At 52.1% G+C, this 11,097-nt stretch overlaps 4 protein-coding genes across 7 annotated transcripts; all 4 read right to left on the bottom strand.

Annotated features, from left to right (window-relative positions):
• Window positions 1–17: 17 nt before the first annotated feature.
• On the bottom strand, window positions 18–1,488 carry NCU07078 (hypothetical protein). Its single transcript, XM_955250.2, has 2 exons — window positions 1,195–1,488; window positions 18–1,126 (listed from the first exon to the last, which is right to left on the bottom strand). The coding sequence occupies exons 1-2, from the start codon at window positions 1,334–1,336 to the stop codon at window positions 288–290; spliced, it is 981 nt and encodes a 326-aa protein (XP_960343.1). The 5' UTR covers window positions 1,337–1,488; the 3' UTR covers window positions 18–287.
• A 1,055-nt stretch (window positions 1,489–2,543) lies between these two features.
• NCU07079 lies at window positions 2,544–5,854 on the bottom strand. Of its 4 annotated transcripts, XM_011396699.1 has the most exons (4): window positions 5,619–5,854; window positions 5,180–5,487; window positions 3,585–4,968; window positions 2,544–3,526 (listed from the first exon to the last, which is right to left on the bottom strand). In XM_011396699.1, the coding sequence occupies exons 3-4, from the start codon at window positions 4,423–4,425 to the stop codon at window positions 2,736–2,738; spliced, it is 1,632 nt and encodes a 543-aa protein (XP_011395001.1). In that variant the 5' UTR covers window positions 4,426–4,968; window positions 5,180–5,487; window positions 5,619–5,854; the 3' UTR covers window positions 2,544–2,735. The 4 variants fall into 4 exon arrangements, with proteins under 4 accessions (XP_011395001.1, XP_011394999.1, XP_011395000.1 ...); XM_011396697.1 differs by lacking the exon at window positions 5,180–5,487 and having other exon boundaries at window positions 3,585–4,576; window positions 5,619–5,843; XM_011396698.1 differs by having other exon boundaries at window positions 3,585–5,487; window positions 5,608–5,841.
• A 547-nt stretch (window positions 5,855–6,401) lies between these two features.
• NCU07080 (hypothetical protein) lies at window positions 6,402–7,904 on the bottom strand. Its single transcript, XM_955252.2, has 2 exons — window positions 7,228–7,904; window positions 6,402–7,147 (listed from the first exon to the last, which is right to left on the bottom strand). The coding sequence occupies exons 1-2, from the start codon at window positions 7,844–7,846 to the stop codon at window positions 6,579–6,581; spliced, it is 1,188 nt and encodes a 395-aa protein (XP_960345.1). The 5' UTR covers window positions 7,847–7,904; the 3' UTR covers window positions 6,402–6,578.
• Window positions 7,905–7,915: 11 nt separating this feature from the next.
• On the bottom strand, window positions 7,916–9,834 carry NCU07081 (lipase). Its single transcript, XM_955253.2, has 2 exons — window positions 8,244–9,834; window positions 7,916–8,177 (listed from the first exon to the last, which is right to left on the bottom strand). Exon 1 carries the CDS (start codon window positions 9,560–9,562, stop codon window positions 8,447–8,449), a length of 1,116 nt encoding a protein of 371 aa, XP_960346.1. The 5' UTR covers window positions 9,563–9,834; the 3' UTR covers window positions 7,916–8,177; window positions 8,244–8,446.
• Between the last annotated feature and the right edge of the window lie 1,263 nt (window positions 9,835–11,097).

Raw genomic sequence — 11,097 nt, 5'->3', positions numbered from 1 at the left:
TGCTCGGGTGGGGACTAGGGATAATGTATTCGGAAGAATGGGAGTAGTGCGTTGACGATAGACGATTTATCAAATGTGATGTTGGGTGGAAGACTGCGTGCCACTAAGTCTGGTGATGGAAGTGAAACAGATTGGATGATTGAGCGGGGAAAACAGAAGAGTCAACAAGGAATACTTATGGACTGCATTGGACCTTGCCCATGTTATGGTGCCACTCGCGGATAAAATGCTCCTGGCAGTGATTTCTGAAAGCATATATCCAACCTTCCTTCCTTCCAATAGTTCTGTCACAGCCCAAGAGCCGTGTACTTGCCAGTTACAGGAACCACCCTGTCACTAGTACTGACCGACTTGGTCTTCCTTTCCAAACCCGTAGGCTCCTTGGGTCTCGTTGGTATCGGCGGCCTCGACACGACCTTTTTTTCCAAACCCGTGACGTTCTTCCTGGCCCTCGTTGGAACCACCACTTGTAGTGCCTGCGTCTTTGCTGCTCCCACAGAGTCAGAAGTGAAGGCAACCCTTTTCTGCCCCTCTACCGTCCTCTCTTTTTCCAATCTCCTCCTCTCCTCCTCCAACCTCCTCCTCCTCTTTCTCTCCCTCCTCGCTTCCTCCTTCTCCCTCTCCCTCTTCGTATCTCGCTCATCCACCCCCATCGCCTCCCTTCTTAACCTCCTCACCACTTTATCCTCCAGCTTCCATGGCTTATCCAAGATCTCTTTTCGCAACTGCACCACTCTCTCCCAAAAGGCTACTTCCTGCTCTGTGGTTTTCAGATGGACGATTTTCTCGACTTTGACTTGTCGCTGCTCGCGGAAGGTGCGCAAGGAGCCTTTAATATCCAGGATGTGGCCAATGTCGATTTGGGAATCGATGAGGGGTAAGCATTGGGGTGGTTGTTGTTGTTGTTGTCGTTCCTGTTTGCCTAAAGAAGGAACGGAGGGAGCAGCAGGTGGAGGAAGCGGGATAACGCATTCGATGGTATGCCCGCTACTGTCATCGATGGTGATTACTTGTATCTGCCCCCTGCTTCGTGAAGAAGAGTCGCCGTAGACGTCGATAGCGACGACGATACCGCAAATACGAACCCATTTGATGGGGTGGTTGAGGTGGAAGTAGAGGTCTTGGCCTGGACACGATTCGTTTGTCAGACATGGTTTCGAAGGAACACATGACGGGGGATAGGGTCGGAGTTACCTTGAAACCCCGGATGGCTCGACAGGGCGACAATATCGGCCGCTCGTAGGTGACACCACTTGTTGATGGTGGGCGACAGGTGGAAGCAGTACTGGGGATAGAGCTCGGGAGGTGGCTGACCCTGGGCCCCGGAGTCGGTCATGGCATGTTGAGTGGAATGCGAGTTGCGCAACGGCAGTGCTCGCCTCGACAAATCTAGATCCTAGCCGTCCTTTGCGTGTGTGCTCATCGCAGGGGGGATGTCGAGGCCGGAGGTGGTGAGCTTTCCTGGCGAATTCAGTGTGATGTCGTGCAATGGAAGTGGAAGTTGGCAGCCGAGACTCGCGTTTACCGCGGCGTGAGCTTCGATGCCCGACGCGGTCAGCTCACGCGGGGTCAGGTGAGCACCTATGTGGGCGCCTGGAAGTAGTAGAGGTACCCGGCGCTGAAGTGCGCTGTGGAGCGCCGTGTATTTTAGTGGGCTTTTTAGCGGTTAGCGAGAGCCTCGTATCTTGGCGTGGACTTTTACAACCCTTCCATCAGATGTGTTCCTTGAATAGAGACTTCACCCATTCATTAGTGAAGTATTAAACGCCAACTGAACTCAACCATCCTCCATCCTCTCCACTACCCTCTCAAAATTAAAGCCGAAGAACCAAGCCGTATACGGTTGTCTACCGAGAGTAATTACAAAAAGGAATCAAACCATAGACAGTCCGAGCTCGAGGTAGATCATGTCACCAGGAAAATCGCCTCTCTTTCCATCCACAGGTACAACACACCGACCCTAGGGCGTTTGGCTGTCTCATATTAGGGAGTACCATAGGGCACCCGCCCAAGAAGTAAGGGTACAACAATTTGAACCGCTAGTAATCGTTCAAGTTTCGGTTTGGAGACCAACTACCTATACTACACAGCTCCGGCAACCCACCATACCTAGAGCCTGGTCAGGACAAGACGATCATCATCCCAACTCGGGTATCCAACCCACAGCCTCAGAATCCCCATGCTTGCTTGCTTGAACCTTGAGCCGGGACCAAGTACGTACATACATAAATCGGTAACTCCCGCCCTTCCTACCAGATGGTCCGTTGGTGTAATGGGCAACACAGCCTAACCGCCTGCTAGTCGTATCTTTGGACCTTCTTTCAGTACGAGGGAAGTTACCGGTTCGACCCTGGTGCGGATCGTCGATTTCTTTTTCTTCTTCTTCTTCTTCTCTTTTCTTATAATTTTTTTTAATTATTATTTCCTATTACATGTACGTTTTCCTCGTCAAACCTTCTTCCTTCTCTTGCCTCCCATTCTTTGGATATTCGCAGCGCAAGGCTATCGAAACTAAATAGGACAACTCCCATTTGAAATGTGTTCAAAGTAACATTACTGAGCGTCTGGGTCTCACATGTTTAGTAACTATGAGGAACGGGGGTACAAGGTCGCTCGTTAATTGTGAATGCGAGTATATACCCTGAAATAAATCATCGCCGTCATAATCCGTCATCGTTTGCGCGCGCGCAAGAACTCCCTCTGCCTGCCAATATTGCCAACATCCATCGCTACCATTATCGCTTATACCATGTCGATTTGAATATACCCCGTCCTGAGACGTCCGCCTTCCACTTCATCACATACACCCTTCTCGTCTCCTCACCACACGCATTGTACTTGACCGCACTTAGCGGGTTTTCCTCGAGGAGATCCAACACCCCAACCATTTCCTCTCCAGTCAATTCATTCTTGTACTTGCTCTGGATATCCTCCACCGCCGCACGGAGGGCCACTTCGCCAGGTAGAGCTGCAGTCGCACCGAATCTGTTGTTGCCTGGGAACAAGCTGGATATCCCGTCCTGACTGGCCTGATAAGCACCCATCAAAACGTCCGCAATCCCCTTCAGCACCTCGCGCGTCGTCTTCTCCTCTACCTCCGAGGCAATTTGCTCAGCAATCCCTCGCCTCACGTCTTCGGTCCAGTCCCCTTCCACTTTGTTACGAAGTTCCTCATGTTGCAGCCTCACTTCTTCAGTGACCCGCTCCTCCGCCTCAACCTTGATCGTGTCTTCGAGCTCGTGGCGTATGTCGTAAATGCCGTCTTCGATACGCTGGTCAATCTGACTGAAAACGTGCTCTGCTTCTTCAGTGTCATAACGGCAGGGAGTCCGGGTGCGATCGGTGGTGGCGACAAACTCGGTTATTAACGAGTCGAGTCGAGAGGAACAGTGATCGAGGCGGGTTTCGAGCTGTGAAATACGGTTTGAGAGGGAGGTGTTGTACGTGAGAACTTGGCGCAATGCTGAAACGATATCGGCATTGGTTACAGGGGATAGGAGTGCATCGGTACGTTGACGTTTGCGGTCTACAACGGAACATGTTAGAAGGGGCAGGATATCAATTAGTGGATAGACAGAACGTACCAGATGGGGTTGAGAAATGTGCAGGACTTGCGAGACTGCCACTCCTAGTGTACGGTGGTTGAGGCTCTTTTCCTGGTGTTCCGTATCCCAGTATGGAGTCTGAATCGCCGTGCTTTTCCGTGGTGTGAGCAAGCAAGGGTTCACTGGCCCTTCGCTTCCTACTTGAGGGACCAAGGCTTTGTACCGAACGCTGGGAGTCCCCTGGTGAGTATGGCGGGGGTACGGCGGCTCCTTCCTCAACTGGATTTCCCAACTCCTCCGACTCCTTGATAGAATCGGCGGTAGAGACAGGGGCAGCACTGGTCAAGTCAATGACCTGAGCAAATGTGTACTGATACAATGAGCCTGGGGGCGCCCACTTCTCGTCCGCCTGTAGCCGGCCGAATGGACGGACAGACGAGAAGACGGAGGGCAGCAAAGCCAGTTCTTGTTGAATATCCGGTGAAAGGTCACTTAGGTTAATGGTGAATCGATTAACCGATCCCAAAGATGCGATAGTATCAAGAACAGCTTGGTACCGCGGCTTCGGCTCAACACGCCGATCCTTGGGTACCATCATGTTTGGCGGTTGTGTCATAGTGAAACGCAGAGAAACAGTGCTGTCATCGGGAATGTTGTTCATGATAGATTCGGGCACAAAACGGGCGCGTTCGAATTCAATAGACTCGACTTTTTCCGGATAAACAAGTAGCGAGAGATAGGCTTTGTGACCGCCGCTTTTGGAATAGAAGAAGCCATGGAGGGCAAAAACAGCTTCTCGCTTTGCAGTATCCACGGATAGGTCGATGCGCAAGTCTGATGTTTGCTGCTCCTCATGATTGGCATCCTCCCAAATCACCATCCCGCTACGATTGCGTAAATCGATCTTGCAGTGACTTTGATCATCGTTCGAGCCAGAGGCGGTCGATGCGTCTCCGTTGTCATGTCTCCCAGGACTTTCGATCAACTCGGTATCGAGGTTTTCTCCATGATCCTCACAACGCTCGTTTGAACTACAAACTTATCAGTATACTTATCTATCAGTGATGCTCCCATACAAACCAAGGGTCCCAGTCCTTCCACCAGGCGTACCTGGTGGGTAAGAGTTGGCATTTTATAACGACCCCTGACCGATATGGTCGCATACTTTCTCAGCAACATCCCCGCACAGACCAAGGGCCCCAGTCCTTCCACCAGGCGTACCTGCTGGGTAGGAATTGGCATTTTATAACGGCCCCTGACCGATGTGATTATGTGCTTCGGGTTCATCGTCCGCGAGAAACGTAGTACCTGTATGACTGAGCCTACTAGCTCTGGTGATTATCACACCGTCCTTGCATAGCAATACCGCTCTCAGAATTGCTCCCACACAAACCAAGGGCCCCAGTCCTTTCGCCAGGCGTACCTGATGGGTAGGAGTTGGCATTTTATAACGACCCCTGACCGGTGCGGTCACAAACTTCAAGCCTGTCGCCAGCAAGAAACGGAGTAGCTGTGTATTTGGGAGTGCCGAGCGCTAGCCCGGGCATCTTCCTACAGCTGCCCTAGCGAGACGATATATCTCCCAGAACTACTTCCACACCAACCAAGTGCCCCAGTCCTTCCAACAGGCGTACCTGATGGGTAGGAGTTGGCATTTTATAACGGCCCCTGACCGGTATGGAAGGCGTACTTTGAGCACATGGTATCGCCGGGGGGAAGGGTGGCTGCTCACTGAGCGGTGACGGGAAGGAGAGGAGGTGACGGATGGAAGGGGAGTTGGGAGAAGAGAGGAGGAGATGGAAAGACAGGAAGCCGGAGTGTGGGTAAGGATGGGAGGGAAGAGAGCAGAGAGCACATGAATAGTGTGTGTGTGTATCGTTGTGATAAAGAAAACCGTCTGCCAGTCATAATCGACCCGCTTAACTATGACGATCAGGCAGTGCTGCAACAAGTACATGGCGATGATTAGCTTGTCTGTCGCTAGAGGGAGACGGAAGACGGGACATGGAAGAAGGGGGCGGGAGGCGGTGCACGTTTGAAGCCAAATAATTGGTGTACTAACGGACAACTCACACTAGGGACGAAGGCAGTTGAGTTGATGCATCATGTTCGTTGTCGCGGATGTTGTCATTGCGATACTCGTCGTGGTCGAGCAATTGAGCCGGTGGTGGTGGTTCTGGTGCTCCGTCGTCGCGCAGGTCAAAGGATTGAGTAGATGATAGTGGTGAATGGGGCCTAGAGTCCGCCATCTCCGAGAGCGATTGATGGTCTCGACGCAATTGATGCGATAGGATTGACCTGGTGGCCTGGGGATGATGTGATGGTGGAGATTCAAGCGAGAACGATTCCCTAATCACAATCTGAGGTCACGTGCCTTCGCGCTGGCAGCCTTTCTGGGTGTGTCTGTGCGTTTTCCCTTTGTGGCTCGTGCACGACCGGATGGCAATAGATGAAAGCTGCTATTGGCTGCTTACGTGAAGCAGTTCAACCACAGTATCCACCCACCCCACGGTACCTAGGCTCCTAGGAAAGGGGAGGATGAGGATGCTGGGTAAACGCAAACACTAGTTGAGCGACTTGATCGAGTGTGGTATTTGATGAATTTCTGGGGTGTAGGCAATAGTTGGAAATCTTGGGGAGGGTCAGTTCTGCGTTTTGTTTGCGATGCCCGCAGACGGTGATACCTCGAGTGATGGCATGATGTGAGGTGATGTGGATATGACAAGTGAAGCTGATCGGGCTTCGGACCCCCAGAGCATACCCTTCAACCTCCAACAAGCCGACTACTGGTATAGCAAGTTGATGAAGAAGGCGTCAAGACTATGGAAACATGATCACGGGTACTTGTGGGAGAACTGACTTTGACTCTGATAGTTGTAAGCACTACCCCTACGACACCATCTCCGAAGCAAAACCGGGTGGAAAGGAGTCAATCTTTCGAACAAAGCAACATGAGATGGTCGCTACAAAGAACGCCATCACATCATCCAAACTCCCGTTGGGACTCTAGTTCATCTTCGACTTCATCACCCCTCAAAACCCATTATCAACCAACAACCTCTCAAGCAACTCATGCCTCCGTCCAGCAACTTCCCAATCATTGTATCTCTTCCTTCCCGCCTCCTTAGACATCTCCTCGTTCCAAGCCTCCCAAACCCCCTCATAAATACTCCCCACATTCCTCGCCGGCGCTGGCAACTTCTCCTGCCACTCTTCCCACTTCCACTCCACCTCCTCCACTTTATCTGTCTGGTAATCATGCACTTCAATCTTCGCATCCCCCGCGCCCAAAATGATGGCCACCGATTCCTTGCTGGTCACTCTGATCTCACCCTTTTCTCCCGTGAGAGTCCACACGAAGGCTGGTTCGCCGGGGAAGGGCGGGCCGCGGCGCATGCGGAGGTGTAGTGATGCGTTCTGCTGGACAGTGTCGGAAGCAGGAAGGGAGCCGACGACATAGAGCAGGTCGGGCGTGTTGGAGGTGACGGTGCGGGTGATAATGCCTGTTGTGCTGTCCTTGAGGGGCACGAGGGGGCGTTGGATGTGGAAGTGGGATTTGACGTTGGTTAGTTCCCCGAGGGCACTTTGCAAGAGATCGATTACTGCTTGCTGTTAGTCTCCTTCCTATCTCTGTTCAACAATTCTGGTAAAAAGGGAAAAAGAAAAAGAAAAAGAGACTCACAATGCCCACCCCCAATACTCCAAAAATTCCCACCCATCTCCCTCCTAGTGAAATACTCTGTCTTCTCTTGCATCGCCTCCCTCTCCGCCGTAACACCACTCAGTCTCATCTCCGAGCTCAACACCTTCCCTACCCTTCCACTTCTCAACACCTCCCCTATCTTCTTAACTACAGGACTAGCCCACCCCTGCGTTCCCACCACCGTCTTTATGCCCGTCTCCTTAGCTAGGGCAACCAACTCTTCAACCTGCTGCAAATTGCTTGCCAGCGGCCACTCGCTGTACAGCCCCTTTCCGGAAGAGTTCCCAGCAGTCTTCCACCCCTCCAACACCCCTTTCAAATTTCCATAGTGGACGTCAACTCGCGTGCCCGAGACCACCAGGTCTATATTCTCATCCTTAGCCAAGTCCTCAGGACTGCCGTAGGCTTTGACGACGGTGGGATCAAAGTTGTATTTCTTGATGGCTGCCTCGGCGGCGGAGAGAGAGGAGTTTTGGAGAGCGACAATCTGGAATTTCTGTTGGCCTCTGGCGGACAAGAGGTAGGAGAGGTGGGCGAGGGAGAGCCAGGAGGGAGAAGATGAACTGAGGCCGATGAGGGCGACGCGGATGAGGGCCATGATGAACTGTGTTTGAGATGGGGTAATAAATGGGATGCTGTAGATGGTTTGATAGGTAATAGATGGACGATTGGGATGGCTGTGATGTATGGATGGTGTATGAATGTCTGAGGAAATTAAGATAGGCTTATGTACATCTTGGAGATGTTCAATTTGTATGTTCGGTGTTTTGTACTTCACGGAGCTAGCGTAGTACGAGTCGCCGAGTTTGGTAATCTGCCTGTCGTGATGGTCCCTAACGCCGAATTGGTAAGCAATACTGCGTCGAGTCGCCGTTCCTGTTACGCTTTTCGCACTCCAACGCATGATGCCAAGAACGATCGGTGTCTGCCTATCGTCAATGTCAGCTTCCTTTTGGTTCTGATGGTTTTCAGGCAGCCTATGGAGAAGTACATACATCGAGAGGTTGTGGTCTGCGCAAGTTCGATGCCATTATCACTTGTCATATTGGATGATAGAAGTAACCATCAAATCGAGGAGAAGTTACTTGCATTAAGGTATGTTCAATCGAACTCGTGTGTTCCTCATTTGCAACCTTCAGTCAACGACCAGCTTTTCCCTTTCCAAACAAGCTTGCCAGTAACTCCTCCGGGGCATGAGTCAATCGACTGCATTAAAGATCGCCAACAACTTCCGGCAACAGTCTGTATACACCTCCTGCGTATGTATCGCCGGCTTCAACGGATCTGGACTCTTGTCCCAACCATGGGCAACGCCGGGAATCATCCTGTGATGGACCGTCTTATTAAGAGGCTCGGCCGCCAACCGCTTAGCGAAGGCCTCTCCCTCCTTCTGCAACATGTCCCACTCGCACGTGTACACGAGCACGTTTTGCGGTATGGCTTCCCTCAATTCGTCATCGCTGGCTCGGGCGGGCGATAGCCAGGGATGCGCCATCTTAATATCACCAGGGTAGAGGTAAGACCCGTCGAACAGGTTCGTCATGGCAGGAGGCAGCGTGCTCTCGGGCTTGACGCAGGTGGCGCGCTTCTCGGCGCGCGATATGCTGTAGTCGGTGACGGGGTACCAAGTCGCGATGGCGCGAATCTTGTGTTCGGGGACTGGCGGAGCCTTGTTATCGGGGTCGGCCAATTCCTTCAAGTGCTCGTTGAAGCGCAGCGTGGCAGTAATGGCGATGTTGCCGCCGGCTGAGAAACCGGATGTCGCGAGCTTCATGGGGTCAATGTGTAGGTCGGCGGATTGGCGAATAAGGTAGAAGAGCGCATCGGCAGCGTCATCGACGGCGGTCGGGAACGGGTACTCGGGCGCAAGGCGATAGTCGACCGAGACAAAGACGGCGTCGCAGGTTTCGAGGACGTAGCGAGCGAAGCGGGCATCGTCGGTACCGTTGCCGATTGTGAAGCCACCGCCGTGGAAGTTGACGACTGCGGGATATCGCTTGCCGTGTTTGGCGGCATCTTCGTAGCCCTTTGGAGTGTAGAATTGGAGGGTAAAAGTACCCTTGTGTTTGGATAGAAGCGAGGGGATCGTAAGCGTGAAATTGGGGTTTGGTGGTCGAGGGCTAGCCATGTAATGGAGGGTCATGCCGAGGTATAGACCGGATCGCAGGGCAGAAGCCTGTGCCTTGAGATACCATCTGGATGGGGCCGGGTTGATGGCATCGTTGGCGGTTTCGGGTCTCACCCAGCTTCCATCGTCTTTGTGGGTTAACGGCAGGACGGGGATCCCTTCGACGGTGGGAATTTTGCCTGTCATGGTGTTGACGATTCGATCTATTAGGGGGCAAACTACAGAGAGTAAACAAGGAGATTGCGACCAAAGAGTCAGCAAAGAGTTACAGTAGAGGTATGTAATGGGTATCGGAGTAAGGTGGTTTGGTAGTTATGTCGTGTCAATGGGAGTGTGGGACAGGTCGCACCAAAGGTGGGATGTGGACAAAACGATAATTCAGCGATTTATGTATGTAATGTTTTTCGATTCTCGTGTGTCGAATTACCTCCATGAGTGCCACAACAAAAATCCGTCATGGTTGTGCTCCATTCAACGCAGTCCAGGAACAGGACCTAACAGGAACAGGACACGGACTGGGACTATCACGGCTGTGCGCCATTGTACTTTAGGCTTCAGGGGACCAAAAAAGGGACAAGGAGCTGCCCTGAGGTAGAGAGGAAGGGGAGGGGAGGGGAGGGGAGGGGAATTGATGTCATCGGCATCGAGTGGCCTAACTTGTGATTGGTTCATTGTTCCCCAGGCCAAGGCTAGGCCAGGCACGTTCTTGGCTTAGTAGGTTGCGTAAATACCCGACTGATACGGGCTTATCGAATAAGATTGCCGAACTGAAGTCTGCCTGCCGCGAAAGCAATGAGAAGGAAAAGAACTCCACAGAAGATCGACCGATGTGAAGGGAAAGAACGACCTTCATCGACTTGAACACCCCAAAAAGGACACAATCGTTAAGAATGAATGATATTATCCCTTGACAGTGAGACATTCGCGCTTAGACTTTCAGCTCCCCTGAATCGTGGAATGTTTTGTCTCGTTTCATGTTTAAATTCAGATGTTATCCTCTTTCCACCGACATTGGCCGCTGACGAATTCTTGGCGCTGCAAAAACGGTGACGTCATACGACCCATGACGTTGTTTGCTCTTTCCACGCTGGGTGGTGGTGGCCTGGACCATCGATCGATTTCCGGCCCTTTTACTCTTCAATTTGTGACAGCGGGCAGTCACCAACGACAAGCTGACATTCGCTGACGGAAGGGAGCAAGTGCATTCATGCCCGACATGGCTCCAGGAAGAGGGCACTTGTTTTGTAACAAATGACGGTTGCAGTGTATGAAACATTGGAATGACAGCACCAGTCTAGACTCTCCGTCATATTCAGCTGGCAGTGATTGATTGACGGGATCAGCGCATTGGATTAGGTATTGAGTGTGTTTCCTCCAGCATCAAAGTGCCATTAGGTTGCTATATCCTCGCGGATGGCAAAGATGGAGGGAGGAGCGGATGATGGACTTCAGTTCAACAGCCATGCCCGAACCGTCCTTGGGTGATGATCACGATTCGAGATAGCATCGGAAACTCGGAATGCCCAGGCCAGGAATTACACCCACATACCGTGATTAGTATCAAACTTGGAGGATTCCCTTTCCAGGCACAACATCCCAAATATTGAAAATCAAGCATGGGGGGTCCATCTCGTCCCATTGCCATTCCGCCGGCGTCCGAAGTCTGGCTGTTCTTAGTCTAGTGGCTGCTGTTGCCCCCCCCCCCCCCCCCCCCCTGCCCT

This window comes from Neurospora crassa, linkage group VI, assembly GCF_000182925.2.
Source record: "Neurospora crassa OR74A linkage group VI, whole genome shotgun sequence".
Taxonomy (NCBI): Eukaryota; Fungi; Ascomycota; class Sordariomycetes; order Sordariales; family Sordariaceae; genus Neurospora; species Neurospora crassa.
Note: the sequence above shows the minus strand (reverse complement) of the source record. Positions and strands in the feature narration are given on the sequence as shown.

Bases quoted from the DNA above. Each gene is read 5' to 3' on its own strand.
- NCU07078 (XM_955250.2), bottom strand. From the start codon at position 1,336: ATGACCGACTCCGGGGCCCAGGGTCAGCCACCTCCCGAGCTCTATCCC. The intron at 1,127-1,194 runs GTAACTCCGACC...AATCGTGTCCAG, and splicing joins GAGCCATCCGGGGTTTCAAG to GCCAAGACCTCTACTTCCAC.
- NCU07079 (XM_011396697.1), bottom strand. From the start codon at position 5,794: ATGGCGGACTCTAGGCCCCATTCACCACTATCATCTACTCAATCCTTT. The intron at 4,577-5,618 runs GTGAGTTGTCCG...ATAAGTTTGTAG, and splicing joins CAACTGCCTTCGTCCCTAGT to TTCAAACGAGCGTTGTGAGG. The intron at 3,527-3,584 runs GTACGTTCTGTC...GTTCCGTTGTAG, and splicing joins ACATTTCTCAACCCCATCTG to ACCGCAAACGTCAACGTACC.
- NCU07080 (XM_955252.2), bottom strand. From the start codon at position 7,846: ATGGCCCTCATCCGCGTCGCCCTCATCGGCCTCAGTTCATCTTCTCCC. The intron at 7,148-7,227 runs GTGAGTCTCTTT...AACAGCAAGCAG, and splicing joins GAGTATTGGGGGTGGGCATT to TAATCGATCTCTTGCAAAGT.
- NCU07081 (XM_955253.2), bottom strand. From the start codon at position 9,562: ATGACAGGCAAAATTCCCACCGTCGAAGGGATCCCCGTCCTGCCGTTA.